The sequence below is a fragment of the Triplophysa rosa genome, linkage group LG20, assembly GCF_024868665.1.
Source record: "Triplophysa rosa linkage group LG20, Trosa_1v2, whole genome shotgun sequence".
NCBI lineage: Eukaryota > Metazoa > Chordata > Actinopteri > Cypriniformes > Nemacheilidae > Triplophysa > Triplophysa rosa.
The window spans coordinates 7,319,173-7,341,381 of record NC_079909.1 but is presented as its reverse complement, the minus strand read 5'-3'; the positions used below and the strand labels follow the sequence as shown (position 1 = coordinate 7,341,381).

At 39.7% G+C, this 22,209-nt stretch overlaps 1 protein-coding gene across 1 annotated transcript in view; it reads left to right on the top strand.

The window, feature by feature from the left end:
• Nucleotides 1-21,596, top strand: part of LOC130571517 (ephrin-A2-like) — a 101,703-nt gene extending 80,107 nt beyond the window's left edge. The window contains exons 2-4 of the mRNA XM_057362554.1: nucleotides 10,465-10,757; nucleotides 16,424-16,489; nucleotides 19,482-21,596. Of these exons, the coding sequence (XP_057218537.1) occupies nucleotides 10,465-10,757; nucleotides 16,424-16,489; nucleotides 19,482-19,603 (481 nt within the window). The 3' untranslated portion in view covers nucleotides 19,604-21,596. The remainder of the gene's footprint in view (nucleotides 1-10,464; nucleotides 10,758-16,423; nucleotides 16,490-19,481) is intronic.
• Nucleotides 21,597-22,209: the final 613 nt, after the last annotated feature.

Genomic DNA, 22,209 nt, shown 5'->3' with positions numbered 1-22,209 from the left:
AATTCATTCAGTACCCTTGTGCGTGAACCTTTCACATGAAACACGATAAACCAATAAATTTGCACTTTTGGTAAAATTAGGATTCAACTCAAACCACAAGCATGCAAAAATCAGTGACCTTAGAAACATGAATTTTAAATTGATACGGTATATTTTTCCAGAGTAAAGAAGCCGTGTGCATTACAGCTTGACCTGGGGTAAGTTCTGCATAATGCAACCCATCACATGTGGTCTAGGCCCACATAAAAGGTGTTTATTAGGTTACACCCGGTTTGGAGAATAACACACTTAGCTTAACTTGAAGATCTCGCCATGCATCTGTAGAGAGAGTAAGATTACATTTGCAGAGTGACGAATGCCTGTGCCGGAGAGGTTGTGTGGAAAATCAATGCATGTGATGTTCAATCCACAGAGCAAATACAGACACTTTGCCAAGGTGTTTGGTTTGTTTTTGTGTCGTTGATAGTTTCTTCCATATTTTCTGCTTTCAAATAACATTTCCCTTTGTTAGAGAGAGCAAATATGCAGAAAGACCTGACATATATAGTGGTTTTAAAATAAACTGGCTGAAATAGTGAGACACAGGTTCATCGCAGCATGTCGAATACAAAACTTTCTTCTCTCGCAGCGAACGCTGGTTAGTGCTTTTCAGTGCGAGATGTTTGACCGAGTGCGGCGATGCCTGAGAAAATGGCCCCGTACTTGCCAAAGAAGAAAAGAATACATCAAGCCCTTTTAAAAGAGGCCGGGCGAGATGAGAGCGGGCGAGTGGATGCGAGTCCGTCACCCTATCCCTCTTCTGCGGACCGGGGCGGTCCTATAACACTATTACCCTGCACTTTGCTAATGGTGTTAAAAAAGACAAAGAGGGCGGGTCGGAGTGAGTGTGATGTCTGATATACTTAGCTTTAAAGTGCACGGCATTACCATCATTTTGTGTTTGATGTCCGCTGACGAACCCTGTCCTTATTACGCAGAGGCAGAAACCCGAGAACAGCGTCCTCAACTCTTTCGTGTGTTTGTCAGGCTAGAGAGAATAAGTCGGGGGGCATTAAAGTGCGCATGTATGCGAAACTAGAGAAACAATTACAGGGTTTCCCACGTATGCGGCGTCTGTACGCACGTCACCGCTCAGACGTGCCCTGCTTGCCGAGCTCATCGCCGCGCTCTCGTTTGGTTGTTTGTTTGTTTGCGATTGGTGCGTTTTCTAGGACAGGTGTTTACACACCCCATGATGAGAAAAACAGCATGTTATCACACTGTGGAGAAAAGCATTCGCAAGCACACAGTGTGGGTCCCAGCAGCCCCCTAGAGGACGTAACGCACACAAAGTGGATTTTATTCCAGTTAATCGTAATAATGTGGCACAGCTCCATGGAGTCAAACACTTCATACGACTCTAAAGTGATTGCACATGGCTTCGGTAAAAAGGGTTATGACTCTCAACCTGTATAGTCTTTACATTTTGCCGCTACACGCATGCTGATGTTTTCAGAATGTGGGGAGTGGAAACAATACTTCAGTAAGTGCGTGATTAATCAGAAGCCGGTCTGTCCGTCAAAACGTAAGCTTGCTCAAATAAGCAAGGAAGGATTGGCTGGTCAAAGCCAACAGCCTTCAGAAATGTTTAGCGTTGATTACAAAGCAGAGAACCCCAGACATGTTTGACTGGATCACGGCCTCACACATGTTTTTATTTTCAAGTACAGTCTAGCTGAAGAACTGAACATGTGTTATGGCATCCATTCAGTAGTGAGTCTTATAAAATGTCTCGGCTTGCAGAATGCATTTAGAATTAGTGTTGATTTAGAATTAAACACTGCTTGGCCCTCATATTTTTCTCTGTATTGATAAAGGCTTTAGTATGGAAAGTAACACGTCCAACTGGGTTTGAATTTAAGCCGCTGTTTAAATTATACTCAGCATAAAGTCCTGTATGATTAACCTCATGAGTGAAAGCTGCCAGGATTCAGCAGAGTGGCTATACTTACCGTAGCTAGAGTTTCCCAGAAGTCAAACGTAATCTAACCTCAAAACATCTAGAATGTCATTTTCATTAAGTAAATAGCATTTTTATTTTTCCAAACACATTTCATGTTTTTTTTAGGGCTGTCAAACCATGAATCGCCATTAATTACATTGATTGCAAGTTTATTTTTACATAATATATGTCTGTGTACTGTTCATATTAATTTTGTATTTATAAACACATACATGCATATATTTTAGAAAAATATAAAAGATACATGTCATTTATTTATTGGTAAATATAAATAAATACATTTCCTAAAATAAATACAGTATTTCCTAAATATGCATACATGTCTGTGTATGTGTTTAATAATACAAGTTAATATGCACAGTACACAGTTTGTAAACACAAACTTTTACTCTGGATGCGAATAATCATTGGACAGCCCTAATTTTTTTAATAACTTTTTTATTAAATAAAAGTTTTTAAATAAAAGTGTAGTATTTAAATACACAAAATAAAACATTTTGAATTCATAAAAAACGTATATCTAAATATAAGTTTTTCAATGTTTTTAATAATTTTTCTAAATGCATTTTTTATTCTAAAGGATTAAAGAAACAGGTAGAAAATATAAGTAGCTCAAAACCATTATATAAAATTATACACAAAACATTTTTTGTGTGTGTGTGCGTGTGTGTACAGGTTAGGGTATAGAAAATATGATTAGCATCATCAGAAAACAATGAAAGGATCTTTGGGATGTTCTCACAAAAACTGTGTAAATACAATATATTTCAAGTTGGTCTACTTATGAGGTACATTTTTAAAAATGTCTTCCCAAACATAGTAAAACGTATAATTAATAACATTAATCTACCAAATCATCTATTGCTTTGAATGTAATGTAATAATACCATCAGGTCTGTGTGAGCGTTAAGGGTAGCCTAGGGTGTACTTAAATGTATAAATAAATAAAAATCATGTCTACTCACCAGTAGGGCTTAAAAACTGTGTGTTTTGTTTCGGAAAGTTTGTGTATTTTGTGGGAGGTAGTTGTTGTTGTAGGGAATGTGTGTGTTGTGTGTGTGAATACGTGTTGTTTTAAGCAGCGTGAGTGTTGTTGAAGGCTTCACCGTGTGTATTGTTGTAGGCAGTGTGTGTTTTTGGGGGCGGTGAGGGATGCTTCTCAACAGGCGTCTGCAGGTACGAGCGAGAACTTTCTCAGCTGAGCCATTAAATCCCAGAAGCCTCATTACAGTCACTGTGAGAGCCGCCGGTGACACGGAGAACCAAACACGCACACATAAATGCCAAACATCCTCTGCCCCTAATAACACAATGTATTTATCATAAAGTTACAGAAACTACATTGAAAATCTAGATTTTTCGAAATTAAAGTTTTAAGATTGTGAGCATTAGAAAAGTAACATTATTACGCCGTTGGTTCGATTTCCTTGATTTATTGAAGCACACAAAATGCTTTTTGGAACGTTTTCACATCATGCTGGGATAATCATCAGATTTAACTCCAATCATTTCGAGGAGTCCATGCCAGCTCAAGTACATGCTATCATTAAAGCAAAAAGGTATGTACAAAATAATACATTGTGCAATTCAAAATGTCAGTTTATTTCAGTTGAACTTTTTACTCAAGTTGTTATGCTGATAATACAGTTTAGAGTAAAAAATATAGTATGGATCAGAACTCCAGACTTGGACTCCATTATCTCAGATTTTGTTTAAAAGAGGTGTGTGTGTTTTCCATTGATCTTTGCAGCTGTAATTCATCAGTTATGATGAAATGATGGGAAGGAATGTTATAACCGGTACATGTGATGTGCACCCGAGCACCCTTCTGGCATTATAAAAAGCAGATTTAGGTGTCTGAATTACAGTGGGAGGAGAGTGTAAAGTCCCAGTAAAATATGCCAGATCACAGCCGACCTACCTCACCGGCATGCGAAATGCACCCAGCGCTAATTTTAGGGCGTGTTTTGTACCATTAGAGGATTGGCACACTTCCTTCAGCGAATCTGCTGCTGCAAAAATAAAGTGCACATAAACTTTATGCTATCAGTGGACGCAGTTCATTCTCGAGTGAATTCCATATATACCGTGTGTGTGTGTGTGTGTGTGTGTGTGTGTGTGTGTGTGTGTGTAAACATCCTCCATTAGTAGCCCATTAGAGCTGCAGTACAATGACAGACAGCATCCCAGCGCAGCTGCTCTCTGAACACGCTTTTGATGATAGAACACAGATTTGTTGGCAGTTCTTTCATTTGCCGGACTGCAGTGGTCAGTTCTTTTCACTCCCACCATTTTTCAATCACTGAAAGGTCTTACAAAGTAGACGGAGACATAAAAATGTAATTAAACATGGGGGCGTAGTGTTCCGGTGAGCTTTTATGTAACCGATGCAACCCCACAGTGGCCCGGAGTAAATGAGGACATTGTACATCCAAAACATACACAACAGATTTACTAGAAACAGAGTGATTACATCTGACACCAACACTACACAAAAATAAAATAAGCATTTCTTTTCCGTACACGCAAAGCACATCAGGTTTGCCCCCTGGGGCATCTGCCCCAAAGTCTTTTAGTTTGTTTTGTTTTTCTCACCCCCCCACCCAACTTTTCTAGCGCCGGTTGAACGTCAGTTGGGATAACGTTTGCATAAATGCTGTGATAGAAAAATTGCTCAAGCAGAGTTGGAATAACAGGGGAGATTGCGGGGAAATGTGGAGGGAGGAGGGGGGCACGGAGGTCTCGGCGTCTGCCTGACACAAAGAACAATAAACATGTTCCACATGGGGAGAGGTGGTTCACAGACCAAGCCCAAGCTGAGCGGATGGAAATAGGTTCCAGACCCGAAGCCGTCGGTACAAAGGGCCATTCTCACACACGCGGAGCCGGGGGGAGGAGCTTGACTTTGTGTTTTGTGGATGCTTTGTGTGACCCCCTGAGCCCGCTCCCCTTAAAATATATTATTTGGTTTTGTTTTATTTTGCGATCGAATGGAAGTATACATTCCAAAAAAAATTCTCCAAATATCACTTCACTACGCTATTCTGGGGCCTTGTGTGCTTAGTTAGTTATCTGAAGCTCCAATATAGCACTGAGGCCAAAAGACGCACTTGCACCGTCTACATCCCCCCCAATTCGCTTACGTTCCCACCAAATGTGCTGTTAAACCCCGGACACCCAAGCTAACCTGAACATAGCTGCCCATATCATTTCAAAACTCATTGGGAGCAACTCTAGAGCCCTGCGGCACGCCACGGGCGATGAGTCTCAAACCTAATGGTGCTGCGTTTGAAAGAGAATTATGCGAAAGCGTGCAAGGCTTGTGCCAGGTTAATATCTGGCCATGTTTGCCCTAAACTAATATAACCAGGTCATTGGTTAATTGCAGAATAAACGCATGTATTTGCTTTGGCTGCAACTTGACGTTAAGGTTCAGGGCAGAGAAAACCAACAGCTTGGGGAAGGTCTAAATGAGGGCGAAACTCTGCAAGACCTTCACAAACTCATCAGCTCTGTTTGACCTGGAAGAGCCTGGCAAACTTGAGCGTCTGCTCTGTGGAAAGATCGGTAGAAAGTACAGTAAATGACTTGGCTCAGAGTCTAGTGCTTTCTGAAGGAGGATAAGGATTGTTTGTTTTGTTCCTTGGTCTCTTTTTACTCAAGTACCAGACAGATGTACTGTCTTTATCAAGAGCAAGTTACCTTGTCCTGGCCGCAAACTTAGAGAAACCCGAAAGCTGTGTATATTATTTATAAAAATCAGTTTCACGTTTTTTTTTGAGGGGACACAATTTGTACGAAAATCTGATCTTGCGCATTGTATTCACGTTTGTTTGCGCCATTCAGGAGCCTCTAAAAACAACTCTGAATCTTAGATTTTGTCTTATCTGATCCATTTGTTTGGTTTTAACCTCATGCATTAAAGACCTTCTGCTCTGGTCCTAGAGAGCAGACTCCTCTACAGGCAAACATTTACTGATGGAAGTTCGGAAATCTGGAACCGAGGCCCTCTGATGGCCAGACATCGCTGTAAATCACGGCACTTCAAACCCTTTCTTCAGCCGCACCGCCGGGAAAGTTCACCCCGAGAGTTACCCTTCTTCCAAACACACGGAATGAGAGCGGTCGGTCTGATTAATTGAAGTCCTGTGGGGATGATAGTGGCTGAACAACGAATCAAAGAGCCCAAAATGGAGAGTTGGATTTCTGCTCACATGTGTTCTCCTCAGCTGGCAAGAGCTGCAATAGAGGGCAGCTTTTTCACTTTGTGGGGAGCAATACGTCTAAGTCCTCACAGTTTTTAGCCAGCATCAAAGAAGTATTAAACAAAGTACATGAAGGAAAGACAGATTACCACACACTTATAAAAACAAGGGCTCTTCAAAGACCGACCTCACTAGGTTTTGCAAAAACTCTGCTCCATTGGTACTAATTAGCAACTTGGTTCTTTGGAGGCTTTTAGAAGCTCATTTTTCTATTATATGTCAGAACTCTAAAGAACAATCCCAAAAATATCAAATATGAAAAATTACATAAATCATTATACAATTCTGAGGTGCCTACAATACACAAACTTCTACAAATTCAAATATACTGTATATATAATAAATACAATTATTAAAGGGATAGTTCACCCCAAAAATGATCCTGTTATCTTGTCATTTCAAACCTGTATGACATTCTTTCTTCTGCAGAACACAAAAGAAAATATTTTGAAGAATGTCGGTAACCAAATAATGCCGCTACCCATTCACTTCTATCGTATAAATACAAAACCAATGCAAGTCAATGGGTACCGCTGTTGTTTGGTTACCAACATTCTTCAAAATATCTTCTTTTGTGTTCTGCAGAAGGAAGTCATAAAGGTTTGATATGACACGAGGGTGAATAAATTACAGGATTTTTGTTTTGGGGTGAACTATCCTTTCATAAAACCGTAAAATCCAACTGAAAATTGAAAGAAGAAAGTTGCTCTTTCGTTGCTTAGGAGACTTAGACCCGGTTTTACAGACAGGGTTTAGAGGTACACCAGGACTAACCCTTAGTTAGATTAGGATATTTAAGTTGCTTTTATGAAAATGTTAATGTAAAAAACATTACTGGTGTGCATCTTGAGACAAAACAATGGCACTGATATATTTTAAGATATTCAGGGCAAGGTTTTAACAGTTAAGACAGCTCAAACATTCATTTTAGTCTGGGACTAGCCTTAAGCCTTGTCTGTGAAACTGGGCATTAATTGCTTTAAAGACTTAAAATCCACTTCATTTTGTCTTCAATGTTTGCACTAAAACTATACTGTTATTGCCGTAAAGATTAAAATTTCCTGTGGATAGCTTGAGTTTGTGGAAATATGATTAAAAATTATGTTTACTTTTTAGAATTAATTGACTTCCTGTACATGTTTTGGCAAATGTAGCAGTTTCTTGGCAGACTGTGCTTTTGCAATTGAGGAAGCATAAGATATATGAAAAAGCCTCAATTCACTTTTCCATTTCATCTAGAAAAAAACATTGTCATAAAAACATGTTTTTATTGCTTAATTATACTGTGCACTAAGTGCTTGATGGGAAAAAAACGAAAACGTTCTCTAATAGCATCCTTTTGGTTCTAACCTAGAGTTTAGGCCTGTGATGAAAACATCACACTGAGAAAGGGAGGCTTCACAGCTCTTTTAGAGCTGATGGGAGATCAGTTGTTGTTGTATCAGCAGACAGCGAGAGAGAGAGAGGTTGTGGGAGGTCTGTTGGAGACTGCGCTCGGAGGACTTGAGGAAGTGAAGCAGTGAACTGACTACAGTGTGATTGATGAAGCCAGCTCACCTAACTGCATGCATTAGCTCTCTCTAAACACTCTGGGCTCACTTATTGATATTTCCATCTGTCATCTCTCCCCCTTACGCCACCCCATATCCACCAGCCATTGGCTGTGAGGTCATTTTTTACACCGAGGTACTTTTGAATCAAAGGGAACGACGTGTTGCCTCAGTGTGTTGGATCATTTGGTCGACTCCTCGGGATTTTATGACATCTGGGAATGTAGGGGGAGGAGGGAACGGGGCATCAATATCGATTTATTAAGGCATAATGCACCGTATGAATCTGTAAAAGATATGCCTGACCCGCGGAACGCTGGTAATGATAGCGCACTTCGCATTAAAGGGCCGCTAACACATGTTTTTATGGCAAGATGATTGAATTTACAGTTCGGTAAACATCAAGCGGGTCCTATGGCGAAGTCATTCTGTCATTACTCTTCCCCTGCACTCTTGATATCGCTTACTGGCAAAGCCGCGATTAACAGGAACCTGACAAAAAAATGGAGGACAAGAAAAACATTGTCCGCTGACAGGGAGAGAAATGTATGCTCTACGCTGAAGTCGTGAAAGATGAACATGAGGTGTTTTTACGAGATGGGCTTGTTGACTACTAGGGGAGCACCACTGATGGGGTCCGTGTCAACTGTAATGCAAGCGTAAGGGTTTAAAGTATAGCTGATGAACAAAGAAGAATGTGAAACTGAATGAAGAAATTGGGAAGTCTGGCAGGGGTGAAGGGGGCTGTAGTCTGGGACGCAGCGATAAGGTAAAGAGACGTCTGGAGAAGCTTCATTTGCTACCACAGCTGGTGTTTGGCCTGTCTTGGCCCTTTGACAGTAATTCCAGACCTAGATTAGCTGTCATCTGATGCCAAATCTCAGCCCCCCAGTTTTGTGCCTCCCCTACCCTCTCTCACCCCTCAAAGACCCCCAGAAAGTATGGGGGGGTCTTTGTTGTGGTGTCTTTTGTGCACCCAGAGCATGTCTTCTGATGTCATATTGTCCTTGTTGCACTTTCATATTCGGCTAAATTGGATGAAGCGTCCTGGTGTGGCTTCACATTGTGTGCGAACACTTAATGTGGATTTGCTATCTGGTTTTCTGCGTTTGTTGTGAAGGAGGCTGCTTTGATGGCACAGAGAATGGAGGATGGAGCAGGTGTGTCAACCACACCGGTAGCGAACCATTACGGTCTCTCTGCTGGAGATGTTAGATCTTATTCATGTAATCTTCACATTCTGGACAGAAAGAGAAGATCTGAATGACTCCTGTGTATGTGTGTGCTTCGGTGTATCTTGCCTTGGCTTGCTTGCCATGTGACAACCATGCTAAGGTTTGGCACTTAAATTGACCCATTAAAAGTGAGACCTCAGGCGTTTTGGATGAGAGACTTATTATGTCAGCATCAGTAACAATATGATGAGCAATTTTAAAACAGTTTCAGATACTAATTATTATTTTCAGTTCATCAGTTTATGAAATATACTTCTTAGTGGAACATGTCTACACAGTAACGCTATGAACTTCACCTACTATAGGACACCTGTGGGAACTTTAAAGGGATAATTCATCCAAAAATTACAATTCTGTCATCATTTACTCACCGTCGTGTCATTCCAAACATGTATGACTTTTGCAGAACACAAAAAAAGATATTTATCTTATATTTACAAATATAGAATGTTGGTGACCAAACAATATTGACCCCTGTTGACTTCACTATGGACAAAAAGACATTTCTCAAAATAGTAGAAAGAGTCATATACAGGTTTTAACTGACATGAGGATGAATACATTATGACAGAACTTTTATTTTTTGGTGAACTATCCTTTTAAGAGAATTGCCTTTCCATTTTGGATCCCAGTGAGCAAATACCAATGCATAGATCTTGAGTCTAAAGAAATATCAAAAAGGCACAATTTCTCATTTTGGAAAAAGTATATTTGGTATAATGCGATCCAGTAAGGAATATGCTAACTATAATCCTGATTAATATTCATGAGTCAAGACGATAGGTTTATAACATGCCCCCTTCAATTTTTCCAGATTATTTCTATCCCAAATGCAAAGACATTGATTAATTTTTAGTTGGGAATTGGTTCAAACATGTATGCGCCCACCGTCTACCCGCCTTGTAATGTGTCCAGCACTTCTTCTGATCCATCTGCACATGAAGCCGCAGTTCCAGCGAAGTGAATGCGGTTTCTGCGACTTGACTCGTACCTTCCTGCAGGTGCTCAATTTGTGTCTAAATTGCCCCAGCCAGCAAACTCATTTCAGAAGAGCTGGGCTGAAGCCAGGCCATATGAAAAGCCTTAATGAAGTGACTCTCTCTCTCTGAACCGCTGTCAATCTCCGCTCATCCACCTCTACTTGGTCATTCCAGTCAGTTCGGCCCCTTAGCACCAAGATTACGCCCCCCCCCCACCCACCAATCCCATCGTGTCACAGGCAACATGGAGAATATCTGCACCATGAGTGACAGGAGCCACTAGCAATTTCTCTTTACTATTGATAAAAGAGTCTACTTTGAAGGAGTTCAAAGATGTTACATTTTCTATCTCCGGCCTGTCGTTGGTATAACGTTTGTGAATTTGTCCCTCTCGAAAAATGCACAATAAATTGTGTGTGTTTGTTTCCTCAGATTCATGCACGGAGAATACACGGTGGAGGTGGCCATCAACGACTACCTGGACATCTACTGTCCGCACTACGAGGACCCCCTTCCTCAGGAGCGCATGGAACGCTACATCCTTTTCATGGTCAACTACGACGGCTACACCACCTGCAACCACCACATGAAAGGCTTCAAGCGCTGGGAATGCAATCGGCCGACGAGTCCGAACGGGCCTCTTAAGTTCTCTGAGAAGTTCCAGCTGTTTACGCCCTTCTCCTTGGGCTTCGAGTTCCGCCCAGGCCATGAGTACTACTACATCTGTGAGTAACCTTTTCCTTAACTCGTTCTTCAACCCCAAAAACTCCTCGCCGTCTGCGACCAGGTGTCAGTATCGCCCCAGGGTCCAATCATTCACTCAGTTGATGGTTCTTGGGTTACAGGAACTGGGGTGTAAAGGGTAAATGCAGACTTGATAAGGACATACAGATTTCACAACAGACTCTAATCGATAACGGGCACACAGTTCAAACTGAATTCTGTTATGAGCTCTCTGGGGACGTATGGCTGAAAGCACAAATAAAATATGTGTCAGTCAAACTTTGGTTAGTGACGTGCTTTATGGATCTGATCAGAGAGTATCAACTGAAATGTTACGGGTCACATTTTTAACTAATTTGTTATACGCGTGTTCCATATGGAGTGATATGTTGTTTGTAAAATTCTTGTAAACAAAAAGACATCTGCTGAAGTTAGCTTTTTTCAAGAAAACTTGAACTTTCAGGAAGATGTCTGTTCGCAGCAAGTGTGCACGCAAGGTGCTGAAAATGAGCGACAACTTGACTTTAAAATATCAGAAGGCGATGAGCTTTACTCTTGTAGCGTATGTTTGGATTGAACCAGATTTTCAATTTTAAAGAAGATTTGTAAAGAAGGAATTTTGTCTCCATATCAGAAATAGCTTCATTAATAGGTTTTGCTTCGTAGTTTAATCCGGCACCGCATGGCATTGTTTATTCAGCTATCGTTTGCACCAGTGCACATCGGCATGTGTTGCATTTTAACAATTTAACAAAAGGCCAGATTACTGGGGAATTCTCTTTACTGATATCAAATCCGATATATGTTGCCAAGAGGGAACTGGTCTATGAAATCTGTTTTGACTCTAAACCTTCGATCGTTCGCGCTGTACATACTTCAGGCCTGTTCAATGTCAAAATATGATTTTTGGAATACATTTACATTTAGTGATTTAGCAGATGCTTTTATCCAAAGCGATTTACAGAGAGTTCAGGGAGCAATAATACAATAGGTGCTAATACCAAGTTACTAGTTTCAGCAAAAACTAGACCACTACCTGTTGAGAGAAAGAGAGAAGGTTAGTGGGTTTTTTTCTGAATAACGTGCCAACCTGTAGAAAAGAAAACTAACAAATGAGATCTCTTTAATTTTTCAAGTGCTTCTTGAAGACAGTGATTAGATTAGATTAGCGTTGCTAATTCAAGTTAGCATTAGATTAGCAAATGAAGAAAGAACAGATTGTAAGATCTCAGAGTTTTAAGAAGAAATCTTAACAATGTTTGTAGCTTTGTACTTTAGTTGTAAAAGTGAATGTGTTAAGATTTGCTTGGTGCCAAAATCTGCATACAAAATATTTGAATATCAAATTAAATATTAGGTCAAGTTATTGCTAAAATAAGCTATGCTAAGCACATGATTCTTAAGTGCATTACTTTCATTTGTATTTAAGCAGTTTCTATCCATTGTCATTTATAAAAGTTTAGGTTACGACATGCAGCCTTTAAGGAATAAAATTGTCTCTTTTTCTCCAATGCCAGACATGGTAAACAAATCAAAATAGTCTAAAAATCAATTACCACTGTCATTTAAATGTCTGGTGTACTCTATTGCATTAGTTGAAGTGACATTCAGAGCAGTAAGATCCAGAGACATTCATTATAGCAATTTGTATGTCTAGGAGTTTAATCAGCGGCGAGTCGGGCGGAAAGTCCGGTTACTCCCCAGGGTCCCTATCTGACTTTCGTGCAGGGGTCGGTCGTGTCCGATCTCTCTGCCTGATGAAAATGTCAATTTGTTGGATGGCGCGGGCACCGTTAACAACTCGCTTTGCCGCTCCGGGTGAGATCGGTGCAAAACCAGTTACCGAGGCCATCATGCGTAACTGTCCAAATTATGCTTATTGGTCAAATCATATTTAACATGGGGATCTTGATGGGGTAATTGCATGCGCAGCTTCTGGGGTGCCAGTCATTAACATTTTTCACATAACAACAGCTAAAAGCCATTAACCTGGAGGGGGAGTTTGGGCTCGGGATGGCGCCCGGATGACAGGCCTGACACCTCGCCCTCCAGAGGCGGCCCGCCCACCGCCTCAAGGTCAGACCTTGGTCTGACCGGATGGAGTGAGCGATTTTGTTTTCTTTTTTGTTTTACCCACTGCTTTATCTCTCTCCTCTCTCTCACTTGCATGACAGGGGGAATTTGCCGGGTGCATCTGTCCCTGTTTCACTAATGGTCCTGTGAAAGGTGTCCTTTGGCCTGATAAAAAGGTCTCCCGCTGGGCTCAGGCAAAGGGAAAGGCTTCGGGCAGCACGCAGGATGCATTAATGAGGCAATTTCATTTCTTTTTTTGTTTTTCCTCTTTTTTTCCTGTCGCTTATGCTTTTTTCTCTGTGTGTGTGTGTTTATCTCAACTTTGAGAAGAGGGAAGAGACTTTCAGAGGAACGTTTGCGTGTGGAAAAAGCGGCTTTTCATCTTAAATAAATGCAGCTCATTAAGGGAATGGCATGATTTTTAGCGTCCGCCCTCCCTCTTCGCTGTGTCCTGGGTTGCTTCAGAACCTCCCCGTCCCCTCAGAGACCAGCGGTTCAGAGGTTTTGGACTCAGGGCAGAGATATTATAAACGGAGGGAAAGGGGACCGTTCACATATCGAAAGGGACAAATGGAAAAGTTAAATATGGCGACCGTAGTCCCTTTTTACATGTGTGTAACAGTTGAAATTACAGTTGAAATAGCCATTATTCTTTTCGATAAATGCACTGCAACACTAAATATGAAAAACTGAAAATATTGCAGTTAAAAGAGTTTGAGCCAAGCAAACAAAATATATGATGCCATTGTTATCAGATTTAATTCTTGATATAAACCATATCGATGGAACTTAATCTTGACCAACAGTTTTGGAGATGTTGGTCTTTTCACATTAAGTAGATTGAAGCCTTGCTTACTGGAAAATGCTGCCCAGGGGCATTACCAATATAACCGGACAAAGTGATTCGGCTTAAAAGGACTTCAGCTCGGGGGGGGAAACCTGTAGCTCTGCTCATATCTATAAATCTCCCCGTGTATGTCAGGACACCTGATCCTAAAAGCATAGTCGCACAAATTGCTCTTTTGAACGCTAAAAGCACATTTGTCCTAATAATCGTTTGAGGAGTCATTTCTAATGGTTCATGGCCATCTGTTGTCTGTAACAGGCAAAGATTTATAGGCAAGAAATACTGAGCAGGCCTGAAGGTTGAGAAAAACCAAACGCTTTCTATGCTCAGAAAGAGGAATTTCAGCTTTCACTACCCCAAAGAAAAAATGCTAACTTTGATATGCACCAACAGAAATTTGGGATAGTTCTCTTACAAAAATCTGTCATTTGTTCCAGACTTTGAATACAAAGATACAATGAAACAATGCCAGATGCAAAATATTAGTGTGATTCTTATATGTGGAGATATCTCACGGTCTGCCAGCCTCTCGCCCTGGCATCTTTTCACATATCACGGTTGTCCGGGAAATTGAGGCGATGGGTGTCACAAAAAATGTCCCCAAACCAGCGGGGCGTCCCAGACCTTATCTTCAACCATGTGATGTTGTCACCCCAGTAACAAGGGGGAGAAGAAGACCAAGAGAAGGGTCAATCAAAGAAAAGAAAAGAAAAAAGATCCCATGGTTCAAAGTTTGCACACAAGGCCGGGCATTTCATATGCCTGTCCTGAGCTGTTTTTAATGCAGTCCGCCCTTTTGCTCGGTGCGAGACCCGCTATTGTGCGCCCTTTGTTCCAGACAGCGGTCTGGGCCGTGAAGTACTTAGTCTGGCTATTCATCACACGAAAACCGTCTCCTCCTCCGGAGGAGTGTTTGGCTACTATCAATATTGTTGCTGTCATGGCCCCTGGGGTTATGAGGCAAAGGGGTCTGGCAGAAAGGGCCATGGGGTTACAGAGGGGGGTGACCGAGGCTTAGTTTGGTGATCCCACAACAATAGAAAATGTCCATCACCTTTGGATCGACCCCGCCCCGCCCCGATGAAAAAGAGTAAGGGAGTAAATGGCAACTGTGACATTTTCACATGACTGTGTGCTTGAATACTGCAAATGTAGGGGGATTTCAGACCCCTCCCAACACACACAAACACATCTAAAACGCTATGAGATTTCAGATGCACAAAACACACTGTGATATAGCTTCATGCATCCATAAACACTCTCACACACACATGCATGAGCATTAAAGGAAGAAGCCAGCTGGAGATTGCAGCTTGAGGTTATAAGGTCAGCATGACTTTTGGTCTTTTTATATACCAATTATAAATATAATTTATATACCAATTAATTATACCAATTAGGTATCCGAATATTTCCTTTTTCCAAAGGTAATTTTGAAGGTGAAGTGCTAACTTAATAGGCAGAGATTGCTATAAATCCACCGTTTGTTGGTTGACGAAATGAAAAACCAAGTGACTCTTGTGGCACAGATTTTGTAGTAAATGTAGTGTTTAAATTTGCTAAAAAAACATTTTTTGTACTGCACAGTTTTGATCCGGTGTGCATAGAACGTGCCCCAAAACTACACTCCAAAACGTAAAATTACAGAAAACGACCGCAAATTTACAAGAAAACAGGGAAACGTGTCATTTTACAGGTAAAACCTGTTATATTATGGTTTATTTCTGGCGCCCAAGCTGCCAGTAATTTTTTTTTTTTACTGGATTCTTTTACAGTGCATGCAACACTTTTTCCTTCAAATGCACTTACTGTAAAAATACAGCACAAAGTAATTTATGTCTTTTCCACCAAGGATTTTATTTTTTGACTGCAAGAGAAAACCCGGTGCCAATTCAATGTTCATACACTTAAGAACACCTGTTAGAACAGAGCTCAGCCGAAAGAAGCTTTTTGTGCCGAATACATCAGCTGCCCATTAGCTGAGCCTCTGACTGATTTGTGGTAATTGCTGGAAGAATTTTTATGTATCTGAAGAGCGGCCTGAAAACTGTGTCATGGCAAAAATCGTGATTTGTTTTCCATTTGCCATTTTAAAAAATTAGCCAAAAATCCAAGTGTGGGCTTTTGAAGGTGATGAGGGAAATAAGTACTGGAATGAAGTTATACTTTCAATGGAGAACACATCTCGTAGTCATGTGTGGAGTGTGTGTGAGAGAGTCACATGGCAGATTAATGGAAATGTGTTCTCGCTCTACCCTGGTTGCAATGATGTCACCTGACATGGTATGTCACGTGTGTGTTTGTCATCAGTGCACCAGTGTCTTTTCTCTATAGAATGCAACAGTCGGGTAAAAAAATCTTATTTTAAGAAAGAAAGTGATTTTGAACAAAATTGTGTAAACCAAGGTGATGTTTTTTTATTATTTCATCATGTTTTTGTTGTGTTTTATTGTGTTAGTTAGCTGTATTTTTTTTAGGAATTATTACTTAATCAAAACAACCCAAATGCAGATTGATTGATATTACTTGAAATGCACAGTAAAAACTTAAAATGAATAAGAAATGTTTTACATTCTGTGCTCACTTGGTTTGGGTTAGTAGGTTTTGATTTAAATCATTTGTAAAACAAGATGTATTGTTTCACTTTTGCAATTCCTTTCCATGTAAATGAAGTCAGGACAGATTGATTAACTGTATCGGTTTGTAAAGAGATTTTGTAACAAAAACTTTTTCAACTTCTCTCCACAGCCTCACCGCACCCTAACCTTGCTGGAAAGCCATGTTTGAAGTTGAAAGTGTACGTCAAGCCTACGAGTGAGTATTTTCCCAGCATGCATCTGACCTGTCTGAACTCTCTGACTATATTTGTTATTTATATACCAGACCTGGTGATACTTCTAAATCAGTACCAGGAATTTCACATCCCAATCCTCGTGTCCAGCTTGATTTAACTCGGCGGGTCAACCATGGGAATTCCGGGAACACCTGTATTAACTCCAGCGATGGCTGACATCCTCAGCTTTGCTTAATTTATGTTTAGCAACTTCATTCCCATTGCTATGGACCTCCAGTCGTGACAAAGACAGCTTGTATTATAGGGCCAAAGGTTTTATGGGGCCGATCGTTCATGATACCAGAAGCGGAGCAGAGATAGTGTTGCTCCTCGGGGGCATTTACTGTAGGAAGCTATTCATCTCACACAGGCCAGATCACAATCAAAAAACTTTGACCTGCAACTAATCAAGGCGAGCGGACGCAGACCCTAAGAGACCTGCGGGGGGTTCTCACACACAATCACAGACACAAGTATAGCCTGCAGTTAAACCCAGAGGCCTCGGTTTGTTTAACCTCTCATGATAGGTAGACCTGACATCTACGAGTAGCGCTGCTTAAATCACTCTCCCTCCGGAGATGTTGCCAGCGTGTCCAGAGAATGTGCTCTTTAAGCCAGGCTTTAATAAACACTCGGTCTTTGTATTTAGCCCATGTAGACCTGCTCAGTGTCAGAGATCAGCTCTTTGGACTAAATGGCACTTTGCATCTTTTCTTGCTCAAGAACAATTTACTTGGACAGTAACCCTGTTTTTTTTTGTATAGTGCAAAGTTAACGTGTGCCGGTATTCAATATCACTGTTTACGTGATCGTTTGCACAATATTGTTATTGAGGGCAACTAAAGGTACAGTGAATAATTCAAAATAACCTATTAGCATAATTGTTTACATTTCTCTGGAAATAAAATAAGTCAAATTTAAGAATGCCTTTAATGCTTTGCTTATGGAGAACACGTGTGAACTAAATCTATGCAAAAAATACTGACTTTTTAAACATGCCAATATCTTTTTAATGCAGTCAATATAAGTGAAAAGCTACATGGTACCGTAAAAGTATTATTATTGACGGTGAATATATCTGACAATTAAATCACTTCTGTCCTTCTGAAACCTTGGATCTCCATATTTTGTGATTTGTTTTGCCATCACATGCCTAGTGTGTAGAGAAGGGTTTACAGACCTTTGAAAATGTGTTTTACTGTAAACAGTCATCAATTTCTGCAAATTGTTACACGGGAAATATTGGAAAAATTGTGAAATTTTATATAGATTTTGAGTTCAGAATTTTTCACAAACATAACAAATCAGATTATACAGTTCTGCTCTTGAATATCTACACTGTAAAAATAGGGCACAATATACCATATTATTATGAAGACATTTTCTGTATTCATCTTTTTTTTACAATTGTTTAACCTGTATTTATTTTGCACAGCATTGTGTTGTGTTTTAGCATTAATGGAACTTGTATTGTACTAGCAGAAAATTGCCAGTAATTTTTTGTAATTTTTTTATAGTTTACTGAACTTAAAGGGATACTCCAACCAAAAGTTAAAATTCTGTCATAATTTACTCTCCCTCAAGTTGTTCCAAATCTGTATACATTTTTTTGTTCTGTTGAACACAATTGACTACACATCATTGACTACCATAGTAGGAAAAATTATTGTATCATTTTTTTGTTCCGTTGAACATAAAAGAAGATATTTTGAGGAATTTAAGAAACCAAACAGCTCTGGGGTACTTTTGACTACCATTGTCATTTTTCCTACTATGGATGTTCTAGAAATGTCAGTTGCTAACATTTTTCCAAATATATTTCTTTGTTTTTATCTGAAGAAAGACATTTATACAGATTTGCAACAACTTGCGGACAAGTAATTTTTGACAGAATTTTCATTTTTGGGTGGAGTATCCATTTAACTTGATGTTAAATACCCCACAAAAAAAGGAAATGTTTGTTATCTCAATAACACAGCAAACAAAAGTGAAGTCAGTGATTAATTCCTTCTTTAAGGGCCATGTTAAGATTTGAGAAGCTGCGACTCCAGTGACAGACTGTTAGCGTGATGTAATTGTTAGCAAACACGAGTGCTCCGTTCCAGAGAGCAGTTCAGAAAACCACATGCAAATTGAAGAAACAACCACTTCTCATCTCACCAGTCATTTATGTGTTTACTCGAGCACCTGTGACTCCTTCAATTTCCTGAAAGATCATGAACAGTAAGATTTTAATCATACGAATCTCATGTTTTATTTTCCATTGGCTCTTAGGGGTGTAGAAAGTTGTAAAGGCCTGAATATTGTTTCATTGGGGTGTGGACTCATCATGAAATATTTATACGTGCATCCGGGATGGAAGCTAACAATAGATTCCTTTCCGTGAAGAGGACTTTATGGTCCAGCTCAACCCGCCTCGCCATTGTTTATTTTCCTGCTGTTTGACAGAATAGAATCTTAATCTTGAGTTGAAAATGAGGATTAATATAAACCCCAGACGTCATTTGATTGTCTTCAGGGCTTGAGGGACGGGAACTCTTGAACCTGGAATAAACGTCCCTTGAAAGGCAGGCTGGGAAAAAGTACGAGGGTTAAAGGTCTCACCAATGAGACAGCAAAGAATTCAAAGCCTAAAATCACGACTGTGAAATCGTACATCCAAACACGATCCTTCTCTATTGAAGTACATTGGGTGAACAAATTGAGCTGCATTTTTACATTGAGATGACAGTCAAAAGTGGAGTAAATCCACTTTTAGCGGAGCTTTTGAATGGGGATGCAGGTTTTATCACACTTAAAGCATTGCAGGCATTCAATGAGACTCTTGAAGCTTACGACAGGTGACACATTGATAGCTGGTATTATACTGTTTTCTGCCACTGCATGTAAGTGAGAGCAAACATGAAAAAGCAAAGATTCGAAAAAATTGTAAATGTGATTATTAACATGAAATACGTTCTCTTTCTCTCTCAGATGACTCTCTGTACGAGTCTCCAGAGCCGTTCCTGACAGATGACTCCAGCGGTGGTGGTTGCGCATTAACGCCCAGCCTGTGGCTCATCCTTCCTTTGCTTCTGCTCCTGTGTCCCTCATAGCATTATAATCCTCTGCCTCTGACCACGCCCATCCACCGTGCCCTGCCCCATATTACATCACCCGTCCCATCAGTTCTGGAGTACGGCCTAAAGACATTGCTCCTTACCTGCTCCTTGGACTGACGGATTTCTCCCCATCGCGAAACCCTGCAGAATGTCTGCCAATATTGTCGATGCCTACATTTGGGGCAGTTTACAGACAAAGACAGGGAGATGTGAAGTGTCTAGCATTTGTAACATCTGTGTGTCAGGATTAAGCCGACTGCCATCTGAATCACTCTGTTTCTCTGTGTTATCATACCTGAGCCAACGCTTTCATCAGAGCTCAAGATTTCCTATTGTGAGAATGTGTGAGCATCTCGATGTGTGTTTGTGCTTGTGTGCGAGGATGCTGATGTTCGCCTATAAACATTATGTACAGAGCGGTCAATCACATGCTAAATTACTAGAAAACTTGTTCCATTACTCATTTAAAGAGAAAGTTATATCTGTGAATCTGCCAAAGACACTAAATACTTTTTTAATGGGGGGAAATACTAGCTTTGGTATACGATCACATGCTACCATGGAACATCCTTGGCTTTTGGAATCATGGGCAGGGGAGGTGATGTGACAACAATTTTCTATTATCTTTTTGTCATACAAAAAAACAAGAATGTTGAGTAGATAAAAAACAGTAGATAAAAATGGCCTTTTTTTCACTGGTGCTTATTCTGAAATGAGTTTGGTTGTCTTGAAGTGCAAAAATGTGATCAGTATTTTTGTTTATTTTCCAGTATAATGCTGATCGATTTACTTTAAAAGCAAAATCGTGTGAAATAGTACAATTTGTTTTAGGACATATTTATTAAATTACGTTTTCTTAGTCCTTTCGCTATTTTTTTGTTTAAAATAAATTGGGCAAAATGGGTTTATGCTCAAACTTTAAAATAAATGATAGTTCAATATAAAATATGATTTTATGCTTCTAGAGTAAATTTATCTAAAATATGACAGTACTTTGGAAGACAAGACAAAAATACTGATAAAAAAGGGTTTTCGCAGTGTATACAGTGCCAAGTGGAAGAGGGATGTTTGTCAATGAAATGTCTCGTGTTTCGGCTTTCTAACCTTAGTCCAGACCTGTGTTGCTCTCTTGTACTCTTTGTATCCGCCTCTATCTCTCTCTCTCTCTCTCTCTGTCATATTTGAATGTGGTCTTTTCTACAGTATGTGCTGCCCCGTCACGCATAGATCTCCCACACTTGCACTCGCTCCCTTTATCTGTGCTGAGAAGGACCGCTGAAGGATAGGCCTCGGGACCCTGAGCGCCCGCTCGCTGTGACATCACAGGCTTTGGCGTACAGACTGGTGGGCCGAGGCCTTACGCTGCAAACAGATCTCTACATAACAACAAGACTCCAAATGATGGATTGAAAATCCACATAGCACTTCTGCTTTTGTGACAATTTCATTAAAATGACGAGAATAGGGGAAACTATACAGATGTGGGAATGTTTGTGCATTGGAATTGTTTTGTGACTGTGCAAGAATTTATGTCATGAAGATTTCAAGGCAAGTTGGCATGGATCGCCTATGAGAACAATACTCGAATGACGTTTTTTTCAAAATGTTTGTTGGAATTTTTATATTTTGCTTAATCCCGTGTTATTTTTCAACGTTACTTTTCAAAAGAGCATCAGAAATTATTCATATGTGAAATGAAACTATAATGTAGACCTTTGAATTATTAGAGCAACGATGGTACCAGTTCTGCAGTTAAACGAGTCTAGACGAGTCAGATGTCGCTGTTGTTGTTGTTGTTGTTGTTTCCTGCTTGTATCACGATGCATTCTGGTACATGTAGTCCTAAAATATTTTGTGTTACTATGAAATTATTTTTATTTGTTAATCATGCGAATAAAACATATTTTGAGTTCCTATAAAATGTTCAGATGCTCTGGCAAAGGAGAACTGCGAAAAAAGGAAAATTAAATAAAGTTTTTTGTTTACAGTAGAGTCCTTTATTTGCAAGGAATGTAAGTAGGTAGTGAATGAAATGCATAAAAAAATCTGAGCCTTTTTTAACAGAAAATAATAATTAAAAGATATAGTGTGAAATATTACAAAAATATTTTAAATATTATATTACTTGTGATATACTAAATATTAATTTGTTTTAGGAAATATTTATTTAATCAAGTTTTTTATTGACCCATTGAGTTATGGGTCAAATGGATTTATGCTCAAAATTTGAAGGCAAAAAATAAAAGTAAAATAGAAGACTTCATTATATGATACGAGTTCTAAAAATGTAAGAAATGCTATAAAATATTCAGATGCTCTAGCAAAGGACAATTACGAAAAAAGAAAAAATGAAATAAAGTTGTTTTGTGTGTACAACAGACTTCTTTATTTGCAAGCAATTGTGTAAATCTGTGGTAAATGAACTGCATACAAAATTCACTTTTTAACAAAACAAAATAAAAAATGATTGTATTTAAATGCTTTAAATCTATATAAGACTAAGAAATATCCAAAAATCTTATTTCCAGGATCTGTTTTAGCAAATGATCAACATTTTCTCTGGTCTCTCTGTTTCATCAGTGTTACACATATGTTGATGA